The sequence below is a fragment of the Chiloscyllium plagiosum genome, chromosome 24, assembly GCF_004010195.1.
Source record: "Chiloscyllium plagiosum isolate BGI_BamShark_2017 chromosome 24, ASM401019v2, whole genome shotgun sequence".
Lineage (NCBI taxonomy): Eukaryota > Metazoa > Chordata > Chondrichthyes > Orectolobiformes > Hemiscylliidae > Chiloscyllium > Chiloscyllium plagiosum.
Window position 1 is genome coordinate 3,758,197 of NC_057733.1, and position 23,534 is coordinate 3,781,730.

The 23,534-nt window shown below is 45.5% G+C and overlaps 1 protein-coding gene across 2 annotated transcripts in view; it reads left to right on the top strand.

The window, feature by feature from the left end:
- evpla (envoplakin a) overlaps window positions 1-21,655 on the top strand; it is an 81,748-nt gene extending 60,093 nt beyond the window's left edge. For both annotated transcript variants that reach the window (XM_043714322.1, XM_043714323.1), the window contains 8 exons: window positions 1,030-1,208; window positions 2,833-2,971; window positions 6,344-6,537; window positions 9,430-9,580; window positions 10,559-10,642; window positions 13,523-13,633; window positions 15,866-15,958; window positions 18,171-21,655. In XM_043714322.1, coding sequence (XP_043570257.1) covers window positions 1,030-1,208; window positions 2,833-2,971; window positions 6,344-6,537; window positions 9,430-9,580; window positions 10,559-10,642; window positions 13,523-13,633; window positions 15,866-15,958; window positions 18,171-21,641 — 4,422 coding nt within the window. In that variant the 3' untranslated portion in view covers window positions 21,642-21,655. The remainder of the gene's footprint in view (window positions 1-1,029; window positions 1,209-2,832; window positions 2,972-6,343; window positions 6,538-9,429; window positions 9,581-10,558; window positions 10,643-13,522; window positions 13,634-15,865; window positions 15,959-18,170) is intronic.
- The last annotated feature ends 1,879 nt before the right edge of the window (window positions 21,656-23,534 follow it).

The window sequence follows — 23,534 nt, forward strand, 5'->3', positions numbered from 1 at the left end:
TGTATGGAATGAGCTGCCAGAGGATGTGGTGGAGGCTGGTACAATTGCAACATTTAAGAGGCATTTGGATGGGTATATGAATAGGAAGGGTTTGGAGGGATATGGGCTGGGTGCTGGCAGGTGGCACTAGATTGGGTTGGGATATCTGGTCGGCATGGACATGTTGGACCGAAAGGTCTGTTTCCGTGCTGTACATCTCTATGACGCTATGAGTCTAAGTGTTTCGTAGATTTTCATGTACTCAGGTTGTAGGGAAAGTACAGCAAGGTGGGGCAAAGTCGATTAATTATTATCTTGTTGAACGGTGGAGTGGGGCCAAAGGGCCAAATTATAGAATCCCTACTGTGTGGAAGCAGGCCATTCAGCCCAACAAGTCCATGCCACCCCTCTGAAGAGCATTCCACCCACCATATCCCAGTGACCCTGTATTTAGCATGGCCAACCCTCCTAACCTGCACATCTTTGGATTATCGGAGGAAACCAGAGCACCCGGAGGAAACCCATGCAGACACGGGGAGAACGTGTAAACTCCACACAGACAGTCGCCCAAGGGTGGAATCAAACCCAGGTCCTTGGTGCTGTGAGGCAGCAGGGCTAACCACTGAGCCACTGTGTCTATGGTCTACTCATAGGATGGCTATAGTACAGAAAGAGGCTATTCAGTCCATTGTGTCTTCACTGCCGCTCTTAAGAACAATTAGATTGTATTGTTTTAGCTCTGCTTCCTGTGTGACACAGTGTGCTTACTCTAGGGTTTCGTTTAGAAGTGTCCAATTAAACAATAAGATCATCCGAATCAGGATCACAGTGTACTCCTGCAGTATCTTTGTGAGGTGTGCTTTACAGATTAAATCAGCATCAAGACTTGGGAGGGATGTTGTTTGTCCTGTTGAAGTCCATGTTTAGATTGAGTGTAGAGTTTGATCAGTTATGGGTTATTGTGAAGATTCACTTCATGTGCAACAGTGATGAGGAATCAGCATTAAAATGTTACACAGTGTGTAATGTCAGCTTCTGACTCTGTTGTAGACTATGAACAAGCGCTTGCAGAAGATTGGAACAGAGAAGGACTCGGTACAGCGAGAGTGTGAGTCCTTCCTCTCAAAGAAACCTGCAGGTGCCTCCTCATCACAGATTCCAACCAAACTGAACAATGTGAAGGATAAGTACAAAGATGTCATGTCACTGGCTGACCAATACCAGAACAAGTGAGTATACCAGAACTACCATAACAGGCAATTGTACTCGCTCAGATTAATCCTCTGTGTAAATGTGAAAATGTGAAATAGAATTTTAATTTTTGGGGACCTGTGGCCATCATTGGCAAGCCTGGCATTTGTTCCCGTCCCTAATTGCCCTGGAACTGAATCGCTTGCTTACCCATTTCACGTTGCTGTGAATCTAGAGTATATGTTGGCCAGAATGGATAAGGACAGCAGATTTCATAGAAACATGGAACAAAGGGGCCGGCCATTCAGCCCTTCAAGCCCTATACCATTCAATATGATCATGGCTGGTCAACCATCTCAGTCCCCTGTTCCCATTGTCTCCCCATACACTTTGATCCCTTTAGCCCTCAGAATGATATCTAACTCCTTCATTCAATGTTTTAGCCCCAACCACTTTCTGTGGTAGTGAATTCCACAGGCTCACCACTCTCTGGGTGAAGAAACTCCTCCCTATCTGTGTCCTAAATGACCTTGCCCATATCCTTAGAGTGTGACCCCTGTTTCTAGACTCCCCAGTCATCAAGAACATCCTTCCTGTTTATACTTTTTCTAATCTTGTTCGAATTTTATAGGTTTCTTTGAGATCCCCCCTCATTCTTCTAAACACCAGTGAATATGTTCCTAACTAATCCAGTCTCTCTTCATACATCAGTCCTGTCATCTTAGGAGAAAGTGAGGACTGCACATGTTGGAGATCAGAGTCAAAAAATGTGGCACTGGAAAAGCACAGCAGGTCAGGCAGCATCTGAGGAGCAGGAGAGTGGATGTTTTGAGCATAGGCTCTTCATCAGGAATGTGATGAAGATGCCTGAATAAAAGCTTATGCTCAAATCAAGACTGTCCTGCTCCTTGGATGCTGCCTGACCGGCTGTGCTTTTCCAGCGCCACACTTTTTGACTCTGCCATCTTAGGAACCAGTCCGAAATACCTTTGTTGTACTCCTTTTATAGGTAAAATATCCTTCCTCAGATAAATAAACCAAAACTGCACACAATTTCCTTCCTTTAAGAACATTAATCAACCAGATGATTTGTTACAATAATTGATGTCAGTTTTCTTGGTCACTGTTATTAAGACTAGTTTTCCATTCCGGATTTGTTAATTGAATTAAAGTTCCACTAACTGTTGGTGTGGGATTTGAACCATGTCGCCAGTATCTTAGTCAGGGCCTCTGAGTATTTCCCCACTGTTTAAGTGCTATATATTGTATGTAATCCAATGTGATTGACGCAATGTTTGATCTGTGCAATTCCATCACGTGTTTAGTCCTGGAGTTATTATTGGGCTGGTTTGTGCTCAGAACCGGACTACTTGTTGTGTGGCTGCTGGGGATCACTTTGTAATGATAGGAAATAGTGAGGACTACAGATGCTGGAGAGTCAGTCGATGAAGTGTAGTGGTGGTAAAAGCACAGTAGGTCAAACAGCATCCAAGGAGCAAGAGAGTCAGCGTTCTTGATGAAAGGTTATGCCCAAAACATCAGTTTGGATGCCGCCTGACCTGATGTGCTTTTTCCAGTGCCACACACTTTATCGACTGTGTAAGGGTAGCCAGGCAACTGATACAGACAGACCTGTGACCAATTTGCTTTTGCCTTGACCAGAGCCAAGAGTCAGCTGGAATTGGAGAACAGTATTGAGAAGGTCGATGATGCCCTCAAGAAAATTGAATCCAACCTGGCCGATGACTTTGCAATTCCTGCCAGTCCAGATGCTATGCAGCAGAGGAAGACTGAGCTGCAGGTATTGACTCCAGAGAGACCACGGAACATCACATACTTTGGAATGAACTAAAAAAGAAATGTTGGCCCTTTACCCATTATTTGTAACTCCAAACTTTCACCACTTTGGGATGGCACAGTGGCTCAGTGCAGCCTCACAGTGCCAGGGACTGAGGTTCAATTCCACCTTTGGCAGATTGCCAGTGTGAAGTTTACACGTTCTCCCCAGGTCTGCATGGGTTTCCTCTGAGTGCTCTGGTTTCATCCTACAGTCCAAAGATGTGCAGGTTAGATGGATTGGCCATATTGTCCAGGGACGTGCAGGCTAGGTGGGTTAGCCTTGGAAATGCAAGGATAGACTGGGTCTGGGTGGGATGCTCTTTGGAGGGTTAATGTGGACTTGATGGGCCGAATGGCCTGCTTCCACACTGTAGGGATTCTATCTTCAATCCCACCTTTTGCTGGAACTGTGAGATGCCTGAATCAAAGAATCAATTGCTAATGCTCACTGTTCCTGATTAGTTCCTGATGCCAGTGGTGATGATATCAACTTGAGGGCAATGACCTCTGGCTGAGCAGAAGATCCTTTACCAAGATGAAATCATGCAGTTTCTTCTAGTTGTCTCTTATATGTGATACTTGTGCAATATATTAGTGGGATATGGGCCAAGCGCAGGCAGGTAGGGCTGGTTTAGTTTCGGATTATGGTCATTATGGATTGGTCGGACCAAAGCGTCTGTTTCCATACTGTACTGCTCTATGGTTCTGAGTGATCAGTCATTGAATACTCAGTCACTTGTACTGAGGGCTCCTGGTATTCAATCATTGAGTACTTTCAAGACAGAGATCAGTAGATTTTCAGACACATGGTGGCACAGTGGTTAGCACTGCTGCCTCACAGCGCCAGAGACCCGGGTTCAATTCCCGACTCAGGCGACTGACTGTGTGGGGTTTGCACGTTCTCCCCGTGTCTGCGTGGGTTTCGTCCGGGTGCTCCAGTTTCCTCCCACAGTCCAAAGATGTGCAGGTCAGGTGAATTGGCCATGCTAAATTGCCCGTAGTGTTTGGTAAAGGGGTAAATGTAGGGGAATGGGTGGGTGGCGGGTCGGTGTGGACTTGTTGGGCTGAAGGGCCTATTTCCACACTGTATCTAATCTAATTTAAATCTATATTTCTATGTCAGTTATGAATTCCTGTGTCAATATTTAAAATGAAAATTGTACATGTGGTGCATCACGCTGTAATTACACTCTCTTGCCAATAGTGACAGTGTCATGCCAACTGCCCAGCTTATAGTGCAGAGAAATTCTATTGTCTAAACAACTCAGTTTGTCAAAAAATGCTTTCTATAAATAATGACACAATGACGAGTTTGATTGAATTACAAACATGCAGGTTTTCATTTCTCCTAGCATCTGGCACCCCTTCACCTAGAGGTCATATTTGATTTCCATTGTATTTGGATAGGCCTGTACAGGGGAGTAAGGTAGATAGGCATCTATAAAAGGATTTGATGTGCCTTTTATTGCTGTTGAAGAGATTTCCAAACATCAACAATTTACAACTGTGAGGTAAAATGGATGAGTTGTAGAGATTAAAGATCATTTTCCACAAATTTATTTCTGGTCTCACCTCCTTGGAGTATCTACAGGAGTTCAATTCACTGGTGTCACAAATAGCAAATTAATTCTATTAGATTCACTTTTCATCTGGCAGGTAGATCTTCGGCTTTTGACCATTGCTATGAAGCAGTGCAAAAACCAGAGCACATGACCACTACAACAGGGCCCTCTGTCTGCCCTTAGCTTGGCTGTCATCAAAGGTATTACAGTCTAGATTACAGTGGTGCTGGAAAAGCACAGCAGGTGAGGCAGCATCCGAGGGGCAGGAAAATTGACGTTTCAGGCAAAAGCCCTTCATTAGGAAGGACTCTGATCTCCAGCATCTGCAGTCCTCACTTTCACCTAGTTGCTCAAAGGTATTACAGTCAGTCCGTGTTCTCTTGGTTTTGAGGGTTTTTAAATTCATGAACTGGGATCTGTGTGTCTCTGGCCAGCCCAAGTAAGACTAACAGGCCTGTAATTCCCGGGGTTATCCCTATTCCCTTTTTTGAACAGGGGCACAACATTCGCTACTCTCCAGTCCCCTGGTATCATGAACTGGGATCTGTGTGTCTCTGGCCAGCCCAGCATTTATTGCCTATCCCTAATTGCCCAGAGGGCAGTTAAGAGTCAATTGCTGTGAGTCTTAATCTCTACAACTCATCCATTTTACCTCACAACTGTAAATTGTTGTTGTTTGGAAATCCCTTTAACAGCAATAAAAGGCACATCAAATCCTTTTATAGATGAGGTCTATCTACCTGACTCCCCTGTAGGCTAGAACAGGCAAAGATGGCAGATTTGCTTCCCTTAAGGACATTATTGGACCAGATGGTTTTCCTGACAATCGACAATGGTTTCATGGTCGTCATTAGACCCTTAATTCCAGGTTTTTTATTGAATTCTAATTCCGTCATCTACCATTGTGGGATTTGAATCTAGATCCTCAGAACAGTAGCTGAGTTTCTGGAATACTATTCTAGCGATAACACCACGAGAAATTGCCTCCTCTAACAGTTAGTGATGGAGGTTGGAAAGAGTTCCACTCTTTGCTCGTCCTAAGCCTCACTTTTCATAGAATCCCGACAGTATGGAAGCAAGCTATTTGGCCCATCAAGCCCATACTGACCCTCCAAAGAGTATCCCACCGAGACGCACCCTTCAACCCTATCCCAGTTACCTTGCATTTCCCATGACTAATCCACTTAGCCTGTACATCATTGGAGACTATTGGGCAATTTCCTCATTCCTGAAGAAGGGCTTATGCCTGAAACGTCGATTCTCCTGTTCCCTGGATGCTGCCTGACCTGCTGCGCTTTTCCAGCAACACATTTTCAATTTTGTATAACCAATCCACTTGATCCACGCATCATTGGACTGTGGGACAAAATCAAAGCACCTGGAGGAAATCCACGCAGACATTGGGAGAATATGTAAACTCCACACAGACAGGTGCCTGAGGGTGGAATCGAACCCAGGGCCCTGGTCCTGTGAGGCAGCAATGATAACTACTGAGCCACTGTGCCATCCTTTCTTGCAGTTGAAAGGTAGCCTCAAGAAGGAGGGAGGTGATTGATGGCAGTATGTTCATCCAGCCCAATCTCCTTTACTTGGCAGCTTTACAAGGACAAGGAGATTATGTTTCTCTTTCTTGTGAACTGAATATTTTTGTTTTGTTTTGTGGAGAGCCAAAGTGAATGGAAGAAATACATAATAGAAGGAGCATTTGTAAAACTCCCACGAGATCCTTTGCTTTTCCCTTCTCTCATTGTTCCATTTTGCTGCTCTTTCAGAGATTGAGACGGGACTTAAACAACGACCAAGGGAAACTGCAGAAGATGAACCAGGACATGAAAAGGACTGAGGACAGCTGCAAACCACTGGAGCTCAACTTCCAGGAGTACTGCCCTGACATCAAGAAACAGCAGGCCGAGGTGCAGAAGCTGAACAAACGCTTTCAGAATGCAAGCGATCAGCTCGACCTGAGGTACGCTGTCCGCTGTTTTACAATTGGCTGGTGGAATGTCATCATGGCTGACAAAACTAGCAAATCATTTCTCATCTGTAATTGAGAAAGTGGGGGGTGAGCTGCCTTCTTGAACTGTTGAAGTCCATGTGCAGTAGGTTGACCCACAATGCCCTTAGGCAGGGAATTCCAGGATTCTGACCCAGTGACAGTGAAGGGACGGTGGTATGTTTCCAGGTCGGGATGGTGAGTGGCTTGGATGGGAACTTGTACGTGGTGGTGTTGCCAGGTATCAGATGCCCTTGTCCTTCTAGATGGAAGTTGTCACAGTTTTGGAAGGCACTGTCTAAGGAGCCTTGGCAAGTTGCTGCAGTGAATGATCACTTGTCCTGACCCAACAGTTTGATTTGCAATGTCTCGCCCCGTGAAACTTGACACACAAATCCCGTTGCCGCTCCCTTTTCGTGTGGACTTCTCCCACCAACTTATATGCTGCCCTTCATTCGTTAATGGAGCAGAAGAAAACATTGCCCTGTTGGTGCTGTGGGCTTTGGGTAGGCACTGCTGCTATCCAACCACCATGCCCCACCTGATTTTCTGGATGGGTTCTGAAGATGAGTAGCTCAAGGTGGGCACTTCTTGAACTCAGTTCTTCCGTTTGCTGTCCAGAGTAAAACTGAGTCTCAGTCATGGTGATCGTGAAAATTAACATAAAGTGTTATAAAAACCCATTGGTTCATTAATGTCCTTCAGGGAAGGATATCTGCCATCTTTACCTGGTCTGGCTTACATGTGACTCCAGACCCACAGCAATGTTGTTGACTTCCTTCTGAAATGGCCGAGCAAGGCACTCAGTCCAAGGGCAATTAATCTGTCCATTTTGTGCACAGCAAGATCCCACATGTGGATAATTTGTGCTTGGGCTACGGGTGAGATCCTGGAAGTTCCTGGAATAAGGTTGAACCCTTATTCAAGAAGAGCTGCAAAGAAAAACCAGGAACTATAGACCAGTAAGCTTAACATCTGCGGTAGGTAAGTTACTTGAGAAGATTCTGAGAGATGAGATATACATGCATCTGGTAAGACAGGGTTTGATTAGGAGTAGTCAGCAATGCTTTGTGAGTGGTAGGTCATGCTTCACAAATCTGATCGAGTTCTTTGATGAAGTGACCAGGAAGTTTGCTGAGCGAAGAGGAGTAGACGTAGTCTATATGGATTTCAATAAGGCCTTTAATAAGGTTCCACATGGTCGGCTGCTCTGGAAGGTTAGATCGCATGGAATACAGGGGAGCTGGCAAATTGGATACACAATTGGCTTGATGTTGGAAGCAGAGGGTAATAGTGGAAGGATGCTGTCAGACTGTGGAGTGCCTCAGGGGTCGGTGCTGGGCCCACTGCTGTTTGTTATCTATATCAATGATTTGGATGAGAATGCACAATGCATGATTAGCAGATGATACTAAAATAGGCGGTATCATGGACAGTGAGGAAGTTTATCAGAAATTGCAGCAGGATCTTGATCAGCTGGGGAAGCAGGCCGAGAAATGGCAAATGGAGTTTCATATAGATACGGTTGAGGGCTTGGATTCTGGTAAGTCAAATCAAGGTAGGAGTTTCATGGTGAAGGTTGGGACCTTAAGGAGTGTGGTGAAACAGAGGGACCTTGGAGATCAGGTGCACGGTGCTCTGAAAGTGGAGTCACAGGTAGACAGGGCAGTGAAGATGGCTTTTGACACTCTGGCCTTCACCAATCAGGGCATTGAGTATAGACATTGGGAAGTTATCTTGCAGTTGGTGAGGTTGCAGTTGGAGTATTATGTTCAGTTTTGGTCACCTTGCTATGGGAAGGATTTAAACTGGAAAGAGTGCAGAAGAAATTTACAAGGATGTTGCCAGGACTCAGCGGTCTGAGTTATAGGGAGAGACTGGACAAGCTAGCACATTTTTCTTTAGACCAAATGAGAATGAGGGGGGAGGGATCTTATAGAAGTCTATAAGAACATGAGAGGCATGGATAGGGTGAATGCACTCAGTCTTTTTTCCCAGGGTTGGGGAATCAAGGACTAAAGGGCATCAGTTTAAGGTTAGAGGGGAAAGAATAAAAGGGAACCTTTTATACACAGAGGGTGGTACGCATATGGAATGAGCTGCCAACAGAAGTGGTTGAGGTAGGTACATGAACATTTAAAAGGTATTTGGGCAAATACATGGATAGGAAAGGATTAGAAGGATATGGGCCAAGTGCAGGGAAATGGGGTTAGTGTGGATGGACATTTTGTTTGGCACGGAAAAGGACCTATCTCGGTCTGTAGGACTCTACGACTTTATGAGGGACAAACAGTAGTTGTTTCAGGTATTGGCCCGGACACAGATCAGGAGGGCCTTCACCTCCCCCCCTCACCCCGTCCTGCCAAAAATAGTGATCTCGTAGATTTTATGCATCCACTTGAGAGAATGGGAAGCCATTGTGTCATACAATGCAGAAAGGGCCCTTCAGCCCATAGAGTCTGCATTGACAATAACCACCACTAAAGACACACTAATCCCAATTTCCTGCATTTGGTCTATATCCTTGAATATTAATAAAGCCTCAGTTCAATGGCTGATCTGAAAGATGGTGCTTTAGACAAGACAGCACTCCCTCTGTGCTGCACCAGCCTGCATTTTGTTTTCAAGTCTTTGGCTGTGGGAAGGGCATCTTAAATTTCTGCCTTGGTGACAAAGATTCCACCACTGAATGAGTCAGGGCTATGTCATGGGGAGGAAGCAGATGGAGACCCAATACCTGGTACTGTCCACATTAAGCTGCACTGAGACAAGAATCTTGGATTGATTTTCTAACGCTGTGCTCCCTCATTGCTATTCTCCCTTCTCTTGCTCTATCTACTCACACTGTGCTTTAATTTGTCATAGAGAGGACATGCTTCAGAATGCTGACAGGTCATACCAGCGTTATAAAACTGCTCATAAAGAGCTCAATGCCTGGATGAATAACCTTCCTAACAATGAGGTGAAGCCTACAGCCAGCCTAAATGAAGTCAATGCCAAACTGGAAGCTCAGAAGGTGGGTGCTTTCTAAACGTCGGAAGTTCAAATTGTTCCACGCTGCATTTTTATCCGTCAATGTGTTTGCCACGATCCAGCCTGTACTCTGCGGCCATCCAGTTCACATTTTCCAGAAGTTTTGACCATCAAAGTTTGATGGATTCAGACACTGGGGTATTCCTTCTGCTGGTTCATACACTCAGAGAGTTCAGGTGGGACTTGACTCTTTGCGTACTGCTGTTTCCCAATCTATCCTCTCATCGGCCCCGCAGCCTTCTCTGTGCAGTATAGAAGCCTCATAGTGTAGTTAGAGGCCATTGGGCCTGTCAAGTCTGCACCAATCCTCCGAAGACCATCCCACCCAGACCCAACACCTATAACCCGGCATTTCCCATAGCTAATCCACCTAGCCTACACATCCTTGGACACCACAAAGCCAATGAGCATTGCCAATCCACCCTGACCTGCACACCTTTGGACTGTGGGAGGAAACCGGAGCACCCGGAAGAAACCCACGCAGACATGGGGAGAATGTGCAAACTCCACCCAGACAGTCGCCTCAGGGTCCCTAGCGCTGTGAGGCAGTAGTATTAACCACTGAGTCACCATGCTGCCCTAGCAAAGATCTTGGGAAATGGAGGAAGAGTCACAGTGATGAACGAGAGAGATGAAAACCAAAGAAGGAATAAGGGGGAAATGAATGGAAGGTGAAGATTTCCAAAGGGAGATAAAAACGGGAGAAACCCAATCTGGCACAGAGGGGCCAGAAACATGGCAACTGGCACCCAAATTATGCTAGGCCATAAGCCTCCCCACCCAGTGGGTAATGCACACCTGACTGGGTCACACTGAGAGTCAGGACACCAAATGGTTGCAAGGCCTCAGAATGTATTGGAGTGAGTGCTCCACACGACATAAATGGAGAGTGCAATTAACCACTGAGCCAGTAAATAATACACCTCGTCTCATTGAGTTGTCTCCATCTGTTTCCTCACAGAAAGTGGTGAACGACATCAAAAAGAAGGAATTGGAAAAGGACGCCTTCATCAATCTGTCTGATGACCTACAGGCAGCCTTGAAGGTTGGTGCTGATTTCAATTTCTGGGGCTATCCTTGGTACCAGTTGTAGCCTTGCCTTTCATTGATGTAAAGATAAAATTACAAAGCCACATCAATAATAGGTTTAAAAAGGAAACAACTTGCCTTATATACTGCCTTTCACAAACTCAGGACTGTCCAAAGAGTCTGTCAGAGATATTCCCACTCAAAAATAAATGGCTCTTGAACCAAAGATATTAGATGGTAACAGTATCTCATTATGATGGATAAGATCTATATCTAGCGAAAGGAGAGGGGCCACACTTTAAAATTACAGATGTTAACCAAGATAGCTACCTGATGAAGGAGCAGCAGTCCAAAAGCTTGTTCTTCCAAATAAACCTGTTGGACCATAACCATAGTTGTGTGATTTTTAACTTGGTCCATTTCTGGGGATAGACTGGCCACCAATATCCAGTGTTAACCCACCAACTCCCACAGCTACCTGGACTAGGCATCCTCGCACCTTACTTCCTGTAAAGACTCCATTCCATTCTCTCAGTCTCTGTTGCACATGTTCCGATGATGTCAACTTCGACAAGGCAGCCTCCGAAATAGCCACCTTCTTCCTCAACTGAGGATTCCCCAGCACCATTGTCAACAGGGCCTTCAAACGGGACCAACCAGTCTCCTGCACTTTGCCCCTCAACTCCTCTCTTACATCCCGCAAGAGCGATAGGGTCCCCCATATCCTTACCTACCATCCCACCAATATCCACATCCAGAAGGTCAGCAGCTGCCATTTTGGCCATGTCCAGCCAGATGCCACCACCAGACACATATGTCCCTCCCCTTCCGTGTCCACCTTCCACAGGGACTATTCCTTCCGGGACACCCTGGTCCACTCTTCCTTCACTCCCACACCCCTGCACAGCCCCATGGCATTTTATCCTGCAATCACCGAAGGTGAAACACTTGTCGATTTACCTCATCCCTCCTCAGTATTCAAGGGCCCAAACATCCCTTCCAAATGAAGCAGCACATTTCCTGCACTGCACACAATCCAGTCAACTACATTTGCTGCTCACAATGTGGTCTCCTCGACACTGAGGAAATGAAGCATAGACTGGGTGACCACTTCACAGAAAATCTATATTCTTCCCCTGGCCAACATCTCTATCTCAGGCTTGCTGCAGTGCTCCAGCGATGCTTAGCGCAATCTGGAAAAACAGCACCTCATTTCCCATTTGGGGATCCTGCAGCATTTTGGACTCAATATCGAGTTCAATAATTTGAAGGTCTGAACTCTCCCAGGTCCTGGGGTAGGGGGATCCCCACCAGGCCTTGTTATCACATAGTCTGCCATTATACACTACTTATTGTTAGCTGCTAGCATCAACAGCTCCCAGCCAGATCATTATCCATGCCTTTGTCAGTCCAGCTGTTCTTCTCTCTCTTTGGGCACTAACCCCACCTATTGTTTACTCCTTCCCCCTTCCCCTTACCCTATCTTCTGCATTAGAAACAGACATTTTCCCTGGCTACCATCAGTTCTGAGGAAGGGTCACCAGAAACGTTAACTCTTCCCAGATGCTGCCAGACCTGCTGAGCTTTTCCAGCGACTTCTGTTTTTGTTACAGGATAATTCGCCATAGCTGGATGTAGGTTTGCTTGCTGAGATGGAAGGTTCGGAGGTTCACTGAAGGTGTGACTTAGTATGGTGCCGAAATATCTGAAAATGAACGTTCCAGCTCAGCGAACAAACCTACACCCAGAACCTCAGCCTCAGCTACAAATCTTCTCATAGCTCGCTAATTCTCCATAGCGTCCTGGCCAATATGGATCCCTCAAACAGCACCATTAAGCTGAATTATCCAATCACATTGATTATCACATTAATGTTTCTGTGAGCCTGCTGTACACAAAATGGCTGCTGCATTTCCTTAATAAGTGAATACATTTCAAAGGTTTTGTTTTAATGGCTCTTCAGTGATTTCCTGAGGTTATGAAAGGCATTGTATAAACACATGTGTGTGTCAGGAAACCTTTGCTAATGTTGGCTGGTGAAGAATCAAAAGTCAATTTTGTCAAAGTGATTGGAGCTTTGCTTTTTTTCATTGAAACCCTCGTGAATGCTCAATCATCTCAGTAAATAAGACCTTGCTAAGAGAAAAGCAATGAAAATATGAAGAACCTTTTTGCTGAGTGGTATTGATTACATAATCAATAATCAGATTTGTATGAAATTCAATTAAATGGGAAGTCAGAGAGCAAAGAATTCCAAATTTCTGCTGTTAACTGTAGACTCAAGCACCATGGATTCATTTTTATTGTCTCCTCAATGTGACTCCAGTTCTTCACCCTAGGCATTCATTCTGACATTCATTCCCAAATTTAGTTTGGCCTGGATCGTCCCATTCAGTGCTAACACCCACCCACTAAAGTCGGTTGTCAAGGGAATGAGGCTATCTCTGGGCTCATTTAATGCAGTGTTTAATGCAGGCCAGAGGTTCTCTTCCCACAATGCAACTGTGGAAGCTTGGACTTTCAGGAGTCAAGCAGTTCAATGGAGTCCAGGTGTGGATCAGCCATGAACTAACAGACATGCTCCACAGGGATGGATTGACCTCTTCCTGTCTGAATTGGACACCCTTCCCATCCCAGCAATGTTCCCTCAGTAGGACAGTTCAAACCATTGCTGTTGCTATACCCACCAGTGAGTCTGATCTGTACTCCATTTACCTCATCTCACTTGACATACAGATGCCAGGTTTAGAAAGTTTCCATCATCCTCAAGGGGATCTTTTGGTCAGCCAAAGGCCCTGCCTCCCAGACTGGAGGGTGGATCAGGACATTAGGATGTTATAGACCCCCTTCCCAGCCAGTGTAACTTGAAGAAGTAATGTTCCTCTCATTTTTAAAGAATTACGAAACTAACAACGACAAATATCGAGCCTCACTGGACCCTTCCACTGGCGCGTCTAATGTGAAAAAGCTGAGGACTCAGACTCTGCAAGACAGCATCAATGAACAGGTAAGAGCAATAGGTATGGTACAAATCACTTAGTAGAGACTGTCACCAATACATGTTGTGTTTCTCTTCTTCCTCAGTCATTTGCTTTACTCCCCTCCTGAAGGTGGCAACCTTGCTGGAGTACGCCTGTGGGCAAAACCAGCGACCATAAGTGAAAGATAGAGTCATACAGCATAGAGTCAGACAGCATGGACCCTTTAGTCCAACTTATCCATGCTGACCAGACATCTCAATGTGATCTCGTTCCATTTGCTAGCATTTGGCCCATACCACTCTAAACCTTTCCTATTCTTGTATACATCCAAACGTCTTTTAAATGTTGTAATTGTACCAGTCTCCATCACCTCCATTGATATCTCGATCCATATATGCACCAGCCTTTGCGTGGAAAAAGTTGCCCCTCGGATCTCTTTTAAATCATTCCCTTCTCAACTTAAACCTATGGCCTCTAGTTTTAAACTCCCCTACCCTGGGGAAAAGAACTTGGCTGTTCACCTTATCATTGCCCCTCAAGAATTTATAAACCCTATAAGGTCACCTCTCAGCCTCCTAAGTTCCAGGAAAAAACAAGGTCCTAGCCTCTCCTTATAACACAAACTTTCCAGGCTTGGTGACATCCTTGTGAATTTTTTCTGAACCCTTTCCAGTTTAACACCATCCTTCCTTTGACAGGGTGATCAGAATTGTATGCAATATTCTAAGAGTGGCCTAACCAATGTCACGTACAGGCAAATCCTATACTCAATGCACTGACTGATTAAGGTAAGCGTACCTTCATCACCCTGTCTACCTGTGATGCCACTTTCAAGGAACTATGTACCTGCACCCCTACGTCACTAATAAAACCCATAAGAAATTCAGAAGGAACTATTTGTATCCAGAAAGTTGTTAAAACTTTTTACTCGCTACCCCATAACTCAATTTAAAGGAGAATAGATAAAAAAAACATTCATTTATATAGCCTGATTCAAAAGCTGCTGAATATCCCAAAGATTGTCATGCAGAGATGTGGCAGCTAACTTGAGATCTCAGGAGCGCTCTTAATCACATCATAAAGCAAGTAGCAAGTGCTTGACAGTACAATTATGAGCTCAGTCTAGTCAGTTTTGCATCAGGCGTATATTTGTCAAGTCTTTATGAAGGATCATCACAGTAAATAAGGAGGCACTGTTTTCACAAGCTCAACAGTTATAACTGGCAGACATTGATTTTGAAGTAATCATCAGAAAAACCAGAGGAAAAATAGAGGATTATTTTTATGCGGTGATTTGTTGTCTGAAATGGCAGTGAAAAAGCCTTCAATGTTACGTTTCAAAGGGGAATTGGAGGAATACACAAAATTTGAGGAACTAGGAGGCTGCTATAGGAAAGGTATTACTAAATCGAAGAGGGTTCAGCAAAGTTTTTTATTCATTTCAGGGATGTGGGTATCGCTGGCTGGGCCAGTATTTATTTCCTGACCGTAGTTGCCCCTTGAGAAGGTGAGCTGCTTTCTTGAACCACTGCAGTCCACCGGCTGTGGATTGACCCACAATGCCCTTAGGGAGAGAATTCCAGGATTTTGACCCAACAATAGTGAAGGAAAGATGACACATTTCCAAGTCAGAATAGTGAGTGGCTTGGAGGGGAACTTGAAGGTGGTGATGTTCTGATGTATCTGCGTGTGTTTACCAGAACTGCAAGGTTTGAGTTACAAGAAGAGGCTGGGTAGGCTGGGACTTCTCACTGGAGTGTAGGAGGTTGGGGGGGATGTCCAAATAGAGGTTTACAAAATCAGAAGCAGCGTGGGTAGGGTGAGTAGCCAAGGTGTTTACCCCAGGGTAGGGGGGTTCAAAACTAGATGCCATAGGTTTAAGGTGAGAGGGGAAAGATTTATAAGGGGCAACTTTTTCACACAGAGGGTGATTCATATGTGGAATATACTTCCAGATGAAGTGGTAGAGACACACACGGTTATAACATTTAAAAGACATTTGGACATGAATAGGAATGGGTTAGAGAGACATGGGCCAAACGCAGGCAAGTGGGACGAGTTTAGATTGGGATACAAGGTCGGCTTCAATGAGTTGGGCTGCGTGGTCTGTTTCCATGCTGTATGACTCTATGAAAGACCAGGACAATTGGCCTAATTGGCCTTTCAAAGATCCTGCACAGATAAAATGGATTGAATGTCCCAGCTGCAAATTCCAGTGAACTCTCACAGCTCCGCAATATAATGTTCTTCTTTTGCAGGAGAAGGACACAGTTAAACGGTTTGCTGAAGTCTCCTCATCCAATGACCAACTGCTCAATCAGCTGGACTTTGTGGCGAAGGTTAAGCAAAAGGTAATGTCACTCACACCAGCCCTGGGGTTTTACATCCCAGGCATTGACATTCCCACAGACTCTCCTCACTATAGACTGACTTCACGCAGTTCTGGGTCACTCATGGTGCCGACAGTGGTCTGCCCACTCCCGGCTGACATTCCATAGCCAGCTACATGGAGGCAAATGACCCCTTCGGAATATCCTAGCCCTCTGCAACGAAAAGACTTCCTTCATATAGCGACTGATCTGGCCTCAGAGTTTGAAGTGCAGTTCCAGTTGTAATGTGGGAAACATTGCAGCCAATGTGTGCACAGCAAGACCCCACAAATCCTGAAGCAATAATGATCTGTTGGAGCAATATTGATGATTGAGGGATGCGTATTGTCTGGAGTTACACCAGGGAGCATCACTGCCCCTCCCCACATTCTCCCCCACTCTCCTGTCAGATTATGAAATCTTTTCCACCTCCCTGAGCTGGTAGATAGGGCCTAGGATTAGCGACAAAATCATGAGGGGTGCAGACAACCCCAATGAAAAGAAATCATCCTCACTGGCAGAAGGATTGATGACCTTTCTGAGTAAGGGTCACTCAACTCGAAACATTAACTCTGATTTCTCTCCACAGATGCTGCCAGACCTGCTGAGCTTTTCTGGCAATTTCTGTTTTTGTTTCTGATTTAGAGCATCCGCAGTTCCTTCAGTTTTTATTTAATTATCACATCTTGCCATATTTTCCACAGGGAATTACATCGATAAGTGATTTGTGAGTGGGACAACTCCACTTTGTAGAAGTTGCATGATCCACAATTGGATCACTTTGGAAACCTGACACTTAATATGTGGGCACTTTCACGAAGGGCCACTGCAGAGCAATGAGGACGTGACTGATGAACACCTCACAAACATACACCAGGACAGGACAGAATTCTGATAACAGGTTGTTTGACCGAAACCTTAACCCTGTTTCTATCTCCACAGATGCTGCCTAACTTGCTGTGTATTTCCAGCTGCATCTGGTTTTATTTCCCTTATTTGGCTTTGGCAAAGCACAGCAGGTCAGGAAGCATCCGAGGAACAGGAAAATCGACATTTCGGGCAGGAGCCCTTCATCGTGCCTGATTCTCCTGCTCCTCGGATGCTGCCTGACCTGCTGTGCTTTTCCAGCACTACTCTAATCTTGACTGTGATTTCCAGCATCTGCAGTCCTCACTTTCATCTTATTGTCCTTGTACTAAGTGGGTCCTTCACTGAATGTGAGGTTTCTTATTGAGTGTCAATATTACAGATGAGTGTCACAGAATCATAGAATCCCTACATTGTGGAGGCAGGCCATTTGGCCCATTGAGTCCACACTGACCCTCTGAAGAACATCCCACCCAAACCCACCCCCCCCACCCCACCCCATCTCTGTAACCCTGCATTTTCCACGGTTAACCCACCTAGCCTCCATATCTCTGAGCACTATAGGGAAATTTAACATGGACAATCCACCTAACCTGCACAACTTTGGACTGTGGGAGGAAACCGGAGCACCCAGAGAAAACCCATGCAGGCACGGGGAGAATGTGCAAAGGTCATACAGGCAGTCACGTGAAGGTGGAATCAATCATAGGTCCCTGGCGCTGTAAGGCGGCAGTCCTAACCATGAAGCCACTGTGCTGTCAGGTTTTATGTGATGCACTGAAGCATCATAGGACAGCACAGTTGCTCAGCGGTTAGCACTGCTGCCTCACAGCGCCAGGGAACTGGGTTCAATTCTAGCCTCAGGCAACTGTCTGGATGGAGTTTGCACACTCTCCCCGTGTCTGCGTGGGTTTCTTCTGGGTGCTCCGGTTTCCTCCCACAGTCCAAGGATATGCAGGTTAGTTGGACTGGCCCTCTTAAATTATCCATAGAGTCTCGGAATGTGTAAGTTAAGTGGATTAGCCATGGGAAATGTAGGTTTACAGGGTTGGTGGAGGGTTGGGCCTGGATGGGTTGCTCTCTGAAGGGTTGATGCAGGCTCGATGGGCTGAATGGCCTGCTTTCACACTGTAGGGATTCTATGATTCTGTGAAGTAAACACATGATGGAGAAGGGACTGGAAGGGTAGGCTGAGATGAATTGAAGTGGGAGGAGGTTTGTACTAGTATAGACCATGTGGGCCAAATGGACTGTTTCTGTGACATCACACGTTCTGTGTACAGTACGAATCAAAGTTCTGAAACCTCTTATTCTTTTCTCTCCCAAGCAACAAGAAGGTCCAGTGAATGAAGTGATCTCGCAAACGAATGTGCAGTCACAAAACATGCTGTTCGCTCGGAAAGGCACTGAACTGGAAAGCCAGGTTAAAGAAGAACAGAAGAAGACCAAGTTAATGGAAGCTACTCTAGAGGAGCACAGCAAACGACTTAGTCTTCTCAGGGCACAAAGGCCTGTGGACAGAACAGAAGAGAAAGAGGTAGTGGAGTATTACAGGGATCCCAAGGTTGAAGACAACCTTACTGCCTTGCGGAACAAAATCCATGAACTGAGGAGACACAGGCAGGGAACGGAGGGTGATATCAAGTCAACAAAGGAGAAAATCAACCAATTAGAAGATGAGGTAAGGAATGCCAAAACTGGCCAGGTCATCAAAGAGGTGAAAAAAGTTGAGAGGAACCCTGCACTGGATGTTGAAGCTGAAAATCTACGCAGTGAGATCGACACCCTGAGAAGAGAAAGGCAAATCACCATTGGCGACTGGGATCGGCTGACCAGACAGGTCACCATCCTTGAGCAGAAACCAGTCAACGTCAAAGAAAAGCTGGTCACTGTGGAAAAGGTCAAGGTGGAAAAGGACCCGGTCATGCTGAAGGCTTCGCGAAGTCTCCAAAACGAGATTGAAGATGAGAATCTGAAAAGGCAGTCCTTGATTGAGAAAATCCGGCTCATAAGAACACAAATCGAGACTCTGGAGAAGAAAACAGGGAAGACTGACCCCAAGGTCATGATCAAGGAGATCAAGAAGGTGGAAACAGATCCACAACTGGAGAAAGATTTGGCCAAACTGCGAAACCTTTATGAGGAAGAAAGTCAGAGTAATAGTGAACTAGATAAAGAACTGAGTGATCTGCAGAAGAAATACAGAATTATCGCTGACAAGAAACCCAAAGTGGAAATGAAAGAGATAGTCCGTGAGAATTTCTGTGTCCTTCCGGAGACGGAGCAAGAGATAACAAAGTTAAAGAAGGAAATTCGAGAAACTGCAAAGAGGAGGGGAGATGTGGAGATGGAGATCACCATCGCACAGGGAGATCTGGAAGTCCTCAAGGATAGGAAACCTCAAATCCAGTACAAAGACATCACCCAAGAGATTGTGAAACTTCAGAAGAGCCCAGAAATGCTCAAAGAAATAGATCAACTGAAACGTCAGCTGCCTCAAATGGATGATGACTACAGTGACTTGCAAGGCAAGATCAAGAGGTTGAAGGGAGAAAGAGATGAATGGCGGAAGGAAAAGTCTAAGATTGAGACCAAGGTGGTGACCAAGGAAGTCACAAAATATGAAGACGATCCGATTCTGGAGAAGGAGATGGTTCGTCTCCGGAAAATCGTTCGTGAAGAATCAGAGAAACGACGGAATTTCGAATCACTGGTCTTTGACCTGCAGAATCTGTATTCACAGCTGGAGAGGCAGAAACCAGAAGAGAAGGTTGTTGTGAAGGAAATGGTGCGTTTGGAGAAGGATCCCAAACTCACCGTGGAACACAATAACCTGGGCAAAACCTTGGATGAGGAACGCCGACAGAGGCGCGAGCTCGAGAGAGAGGTTCAGCATCTAAAGGCGCTAGTGGAGGAAAAAGAGGCAGAGCTGAACCTGGAGGAAGAAAAGGGGGTCCGGCAGAAAGTGGAGAGCGAAGCCACGCACATCAGGAACAGAATAACCGAACTGGAATCTAACCCTCCACCGATGGAGGAGAAGATCGTCACCGAAGAAGTCCTTAAAGTGGAAAAGGACCCATTGTTGGAGAAACTAGCCGGGAGCCTGCGTCAGCAGCTGGACCAAGAAAGAAATAAAGCTGCGAACCTGCACAAAGAGATTAGAAAAGCGCAACTCCAACTGGAGGTTTTGCATAAGGAGAAATCTAAGGAGAAGCTGATCTGCAGAGAGGTGATCCGGATCGAGAAAGATAAGGCTTTGGAGCAAGAACGAGCCCGAGCTCGAGACTTGTACAACAAAGAGAAGAACACCAGGCTGGATTTGGAGGAGGAACTAAGACGGATTAAAGACCGGCAGGAGAAATTGGAAGACTTGATGGCATCGCGGTCACGTGTGGAATCTGAGCTGAAGCAGACCAGGGAGGCCGCGCTCCGCGAGAGGGCCACCCTGGAGGAAAACCTGAAGAATCTCGAGACAGACAGGCAGCAGAAGATCCTGATGCACGATGAGGAATTCAAACGCCTGAGCCAGTATCATGAGAAAACGAAGCAGAAGAAACATGAGCTGGATGCTAAGCTGAGCTGGATCAAGAGAGAGATCATCAAGGAGAAGGACAAAATCCATGAGAAGGACTACACCATCCGAGATCTTGAGTCGCAGATCAACAGGGAAGAGGCTCGTCACCAAGACTTGAAGATGAGAGAAACCAACCTGTCGACGAAGATATCCATTGTGGATCCAGTTACTGGGGAGGATTTGTCGCCGTATGAAGCTTACAAACGGAATATAATCGACAGGGCACAGTACATCCACCTTCAGGAGTTGGAATGTGACTGGGAAGAGGTTTCCACTCACGGACCATCAAGTGAAACCAGTGTACTTCGAGACAAGAAAAGTGGGAAGAAATATTCCATTGAGGCTGCCTTGAAGGACAGGAGAATCACTAGAGAGGAACTCCAACGTTACAGGGAGGGAAAGCTTCCGATATCAGAGTTTGCTTTGCTCGTGGCAGGTGAAGAGAAGCCAACTGCATTGAAGATAGGCTCACTAAATTCGGCGCTACCAATCAGTCCTACGTATCAAACATCAAACTATTCCAGCCCAGGTTACACCACTTACAGAGCACATACTGACAGGGATCAGCACCCCATTGCTGGAGTCTATGATAACACCACTGGCTCACGGCTGTCCATCACAAACGCCATGAACAGGCAGCTACTCGATCCCATCACTGCTCAGAGGCTACTGGAAGCACAGGCAGCCACAGGAGGGATTATCGATGTGGGGACCAGGGAGAGGCACTCGGTCCACAAGGCCATAGAGAGGAACCTCGTGAACAAAACCCAACAGAAACGGCTAGCAAATGCGCAAAAGGCCTTCACTGGCTTCGAAGATCCTGTCACCAAAGAACGACTCTCTGTGGGGCTGGCTGTCCAGAAGGGTTGGATACCGACAGAAAGTGCCCAGCAGTATCTGGAGGCCCAGTACCTCACCGGTGGCCTGGTGGACCCTAACCATTCAGGCCGTGTGTCCCTCACAGAGGCTCTGAAGACCCAAATGATCGACAGTAACATCGCCCGGATACTGCAGGATGAATCCAACTATCCCAAGAATCTCACTGACCCGATTACGAAGGAGCAAGTCCATTACAAAGAGCTAATGAGTCGCTGTCAGAGAGATGAACTCTCTGGCCACCTGCTTCTCCCGGTCAACTCAGAGCCTGGTCAACATTCCAACTATCAATCAATAAGCCCTTTTGACAACAGGTCCCATTATTCAACATATTACAATGCATACTAATCACTGCCTGTTGATGCCACTGAGTGTTATTCTTGTGTCTCCAATAATTTGTAGGCCTAACTTCCTGTTAGTTACTCAATGTATTGTAGTTCTAGATCTCCTTGTATACTTTCCCATGGGATTTAAGGCTATCCTACTCAAATCTTGTTTATGTTTATATTTAAAGGTAGATGTAGACTATAGAGGGAATGTTAATGCTCTGTTATTTTCTCTTTGCTGCAATACATTTCTTTATTAAGTACACAGAGATCTGTAAGGTGCCAGATGTGAATGATTATGTCCTAAGATGTTCATTTTAATATGATACAATTGTTTTAATAAACAAGCATGTGATTAAGATAGCTAAGTCTTGTGTTCGTTCATAAATTGGATAAGAATTCCTTTCTGTTTTGGGGACAAGTAAAAGGGTCAAAGGTAACCTTTGAGCCTATGGCATTGCATGAAAGGGCCAAAGGTCATTTACCTGGGATGTCACTGAGGGAATTGGCCAATTCTGTGTTTAAACCTGACTGATACCCTGCCCTGTTGCAAACAAGATTCAATTAATCAAGTCTGAGGAAGGGTCACTTGACCTGAAATGCTAACTCTGATTTCTCTCCACAAATGCTGCCAGCCCTGCTGAGTTTTTCCTGCAATTTCTGTTTTTGTTTCAATAAACCTTTTGTTTAAGAACGTTGTTGAAAGAAAGAAAGATTTTGTTCTCATTCACATATTTCAGAAATTTCTAATAACCTTGAAAAACAAATTGCTGATATGTTGCTAAATAGGGAAGCTATTTGATCCAAAACAAAGCCTGACAAAGCGGGCCGAGATGAATAAACTGGCAGACTGCAGGAAGAGAGGAGGCAAGCTCCCAGTGTTCTTGTCCCACCCTGGAAATTGTTCCAAATAATGGAGGCAGTATCATTTCCAAGGACGGAGTAGGATAGAATCCTTTCAGTATGGAAGCAGGCCATTCAGCCCATCAACTCCACACCAACATTCCGAAGAGCATCCATTCCCCCTACCTTATCCCTGTAACCCTGCATTTCCCATAGTTAATCCACCTGACGTACACATCCCTGGATACTATGGGCAATTTAGCACAGGCAATCCACCTAACCTGTACATCTTTCAACTGTGGGAGGAAGCTGGAACACCCAGAGGAAACCCACACGGACACAGGGAGAACATGCAAACTCCGCACAAGACAGTGGACCTAGGGTGGAATCAAACCCAGATCCCTCACGCTGTGTGGCAGCAATGCTAACCACTGAGCCACCGTGCCACCCTGAAAGATAACCAGAAACTCACCTTACTCTGTTTCATCTTGAACACCACTTCTACGCCTTGTAGGTGGAGCAGACCTTGAAAACCATGCCAAGCTGACTTGTCAATTCACGGTGAATTCACCAGCCTCGTACAGAATCAGTTCCTGGTCATTAGCACTTGTTGAGTAACATTCCACATCTCCCCTCCCCACAAAGTGCCCTAACCAGAAATTCGGACTCAGTCTGTTTACTCCTAATTTACGGAGGACATTGATCAGGCAGTCAGGAGCAGGAGTTGCCCATTCATTGCCCCAGAAATTGCTCCACCATTCATAAGATGGCTGAGCTGACTGGAATCACAATTTGCCTTCCTGTCAACCCCATATAAACTTTCATCCCTTAAGAATCTATCCATCTCTGCCTTAATATAGTCAAGGAGTCTGTCTTCATCACCACTTTAGGACAAGAGTTTCAAAGTTCTATGACTCATGGAGAGTATTTTTTTTAACCTCATCTCTCTCTTAGCTGGTTGATCCCTTACACTTCTGCTTATCTCATAAAGAACAAGCATTCTCTCCACACCCAAGTCATCAAGACTCCTTCAACAGCATCTTCCAAACCTGTACCTCCACAATCTAAGTTA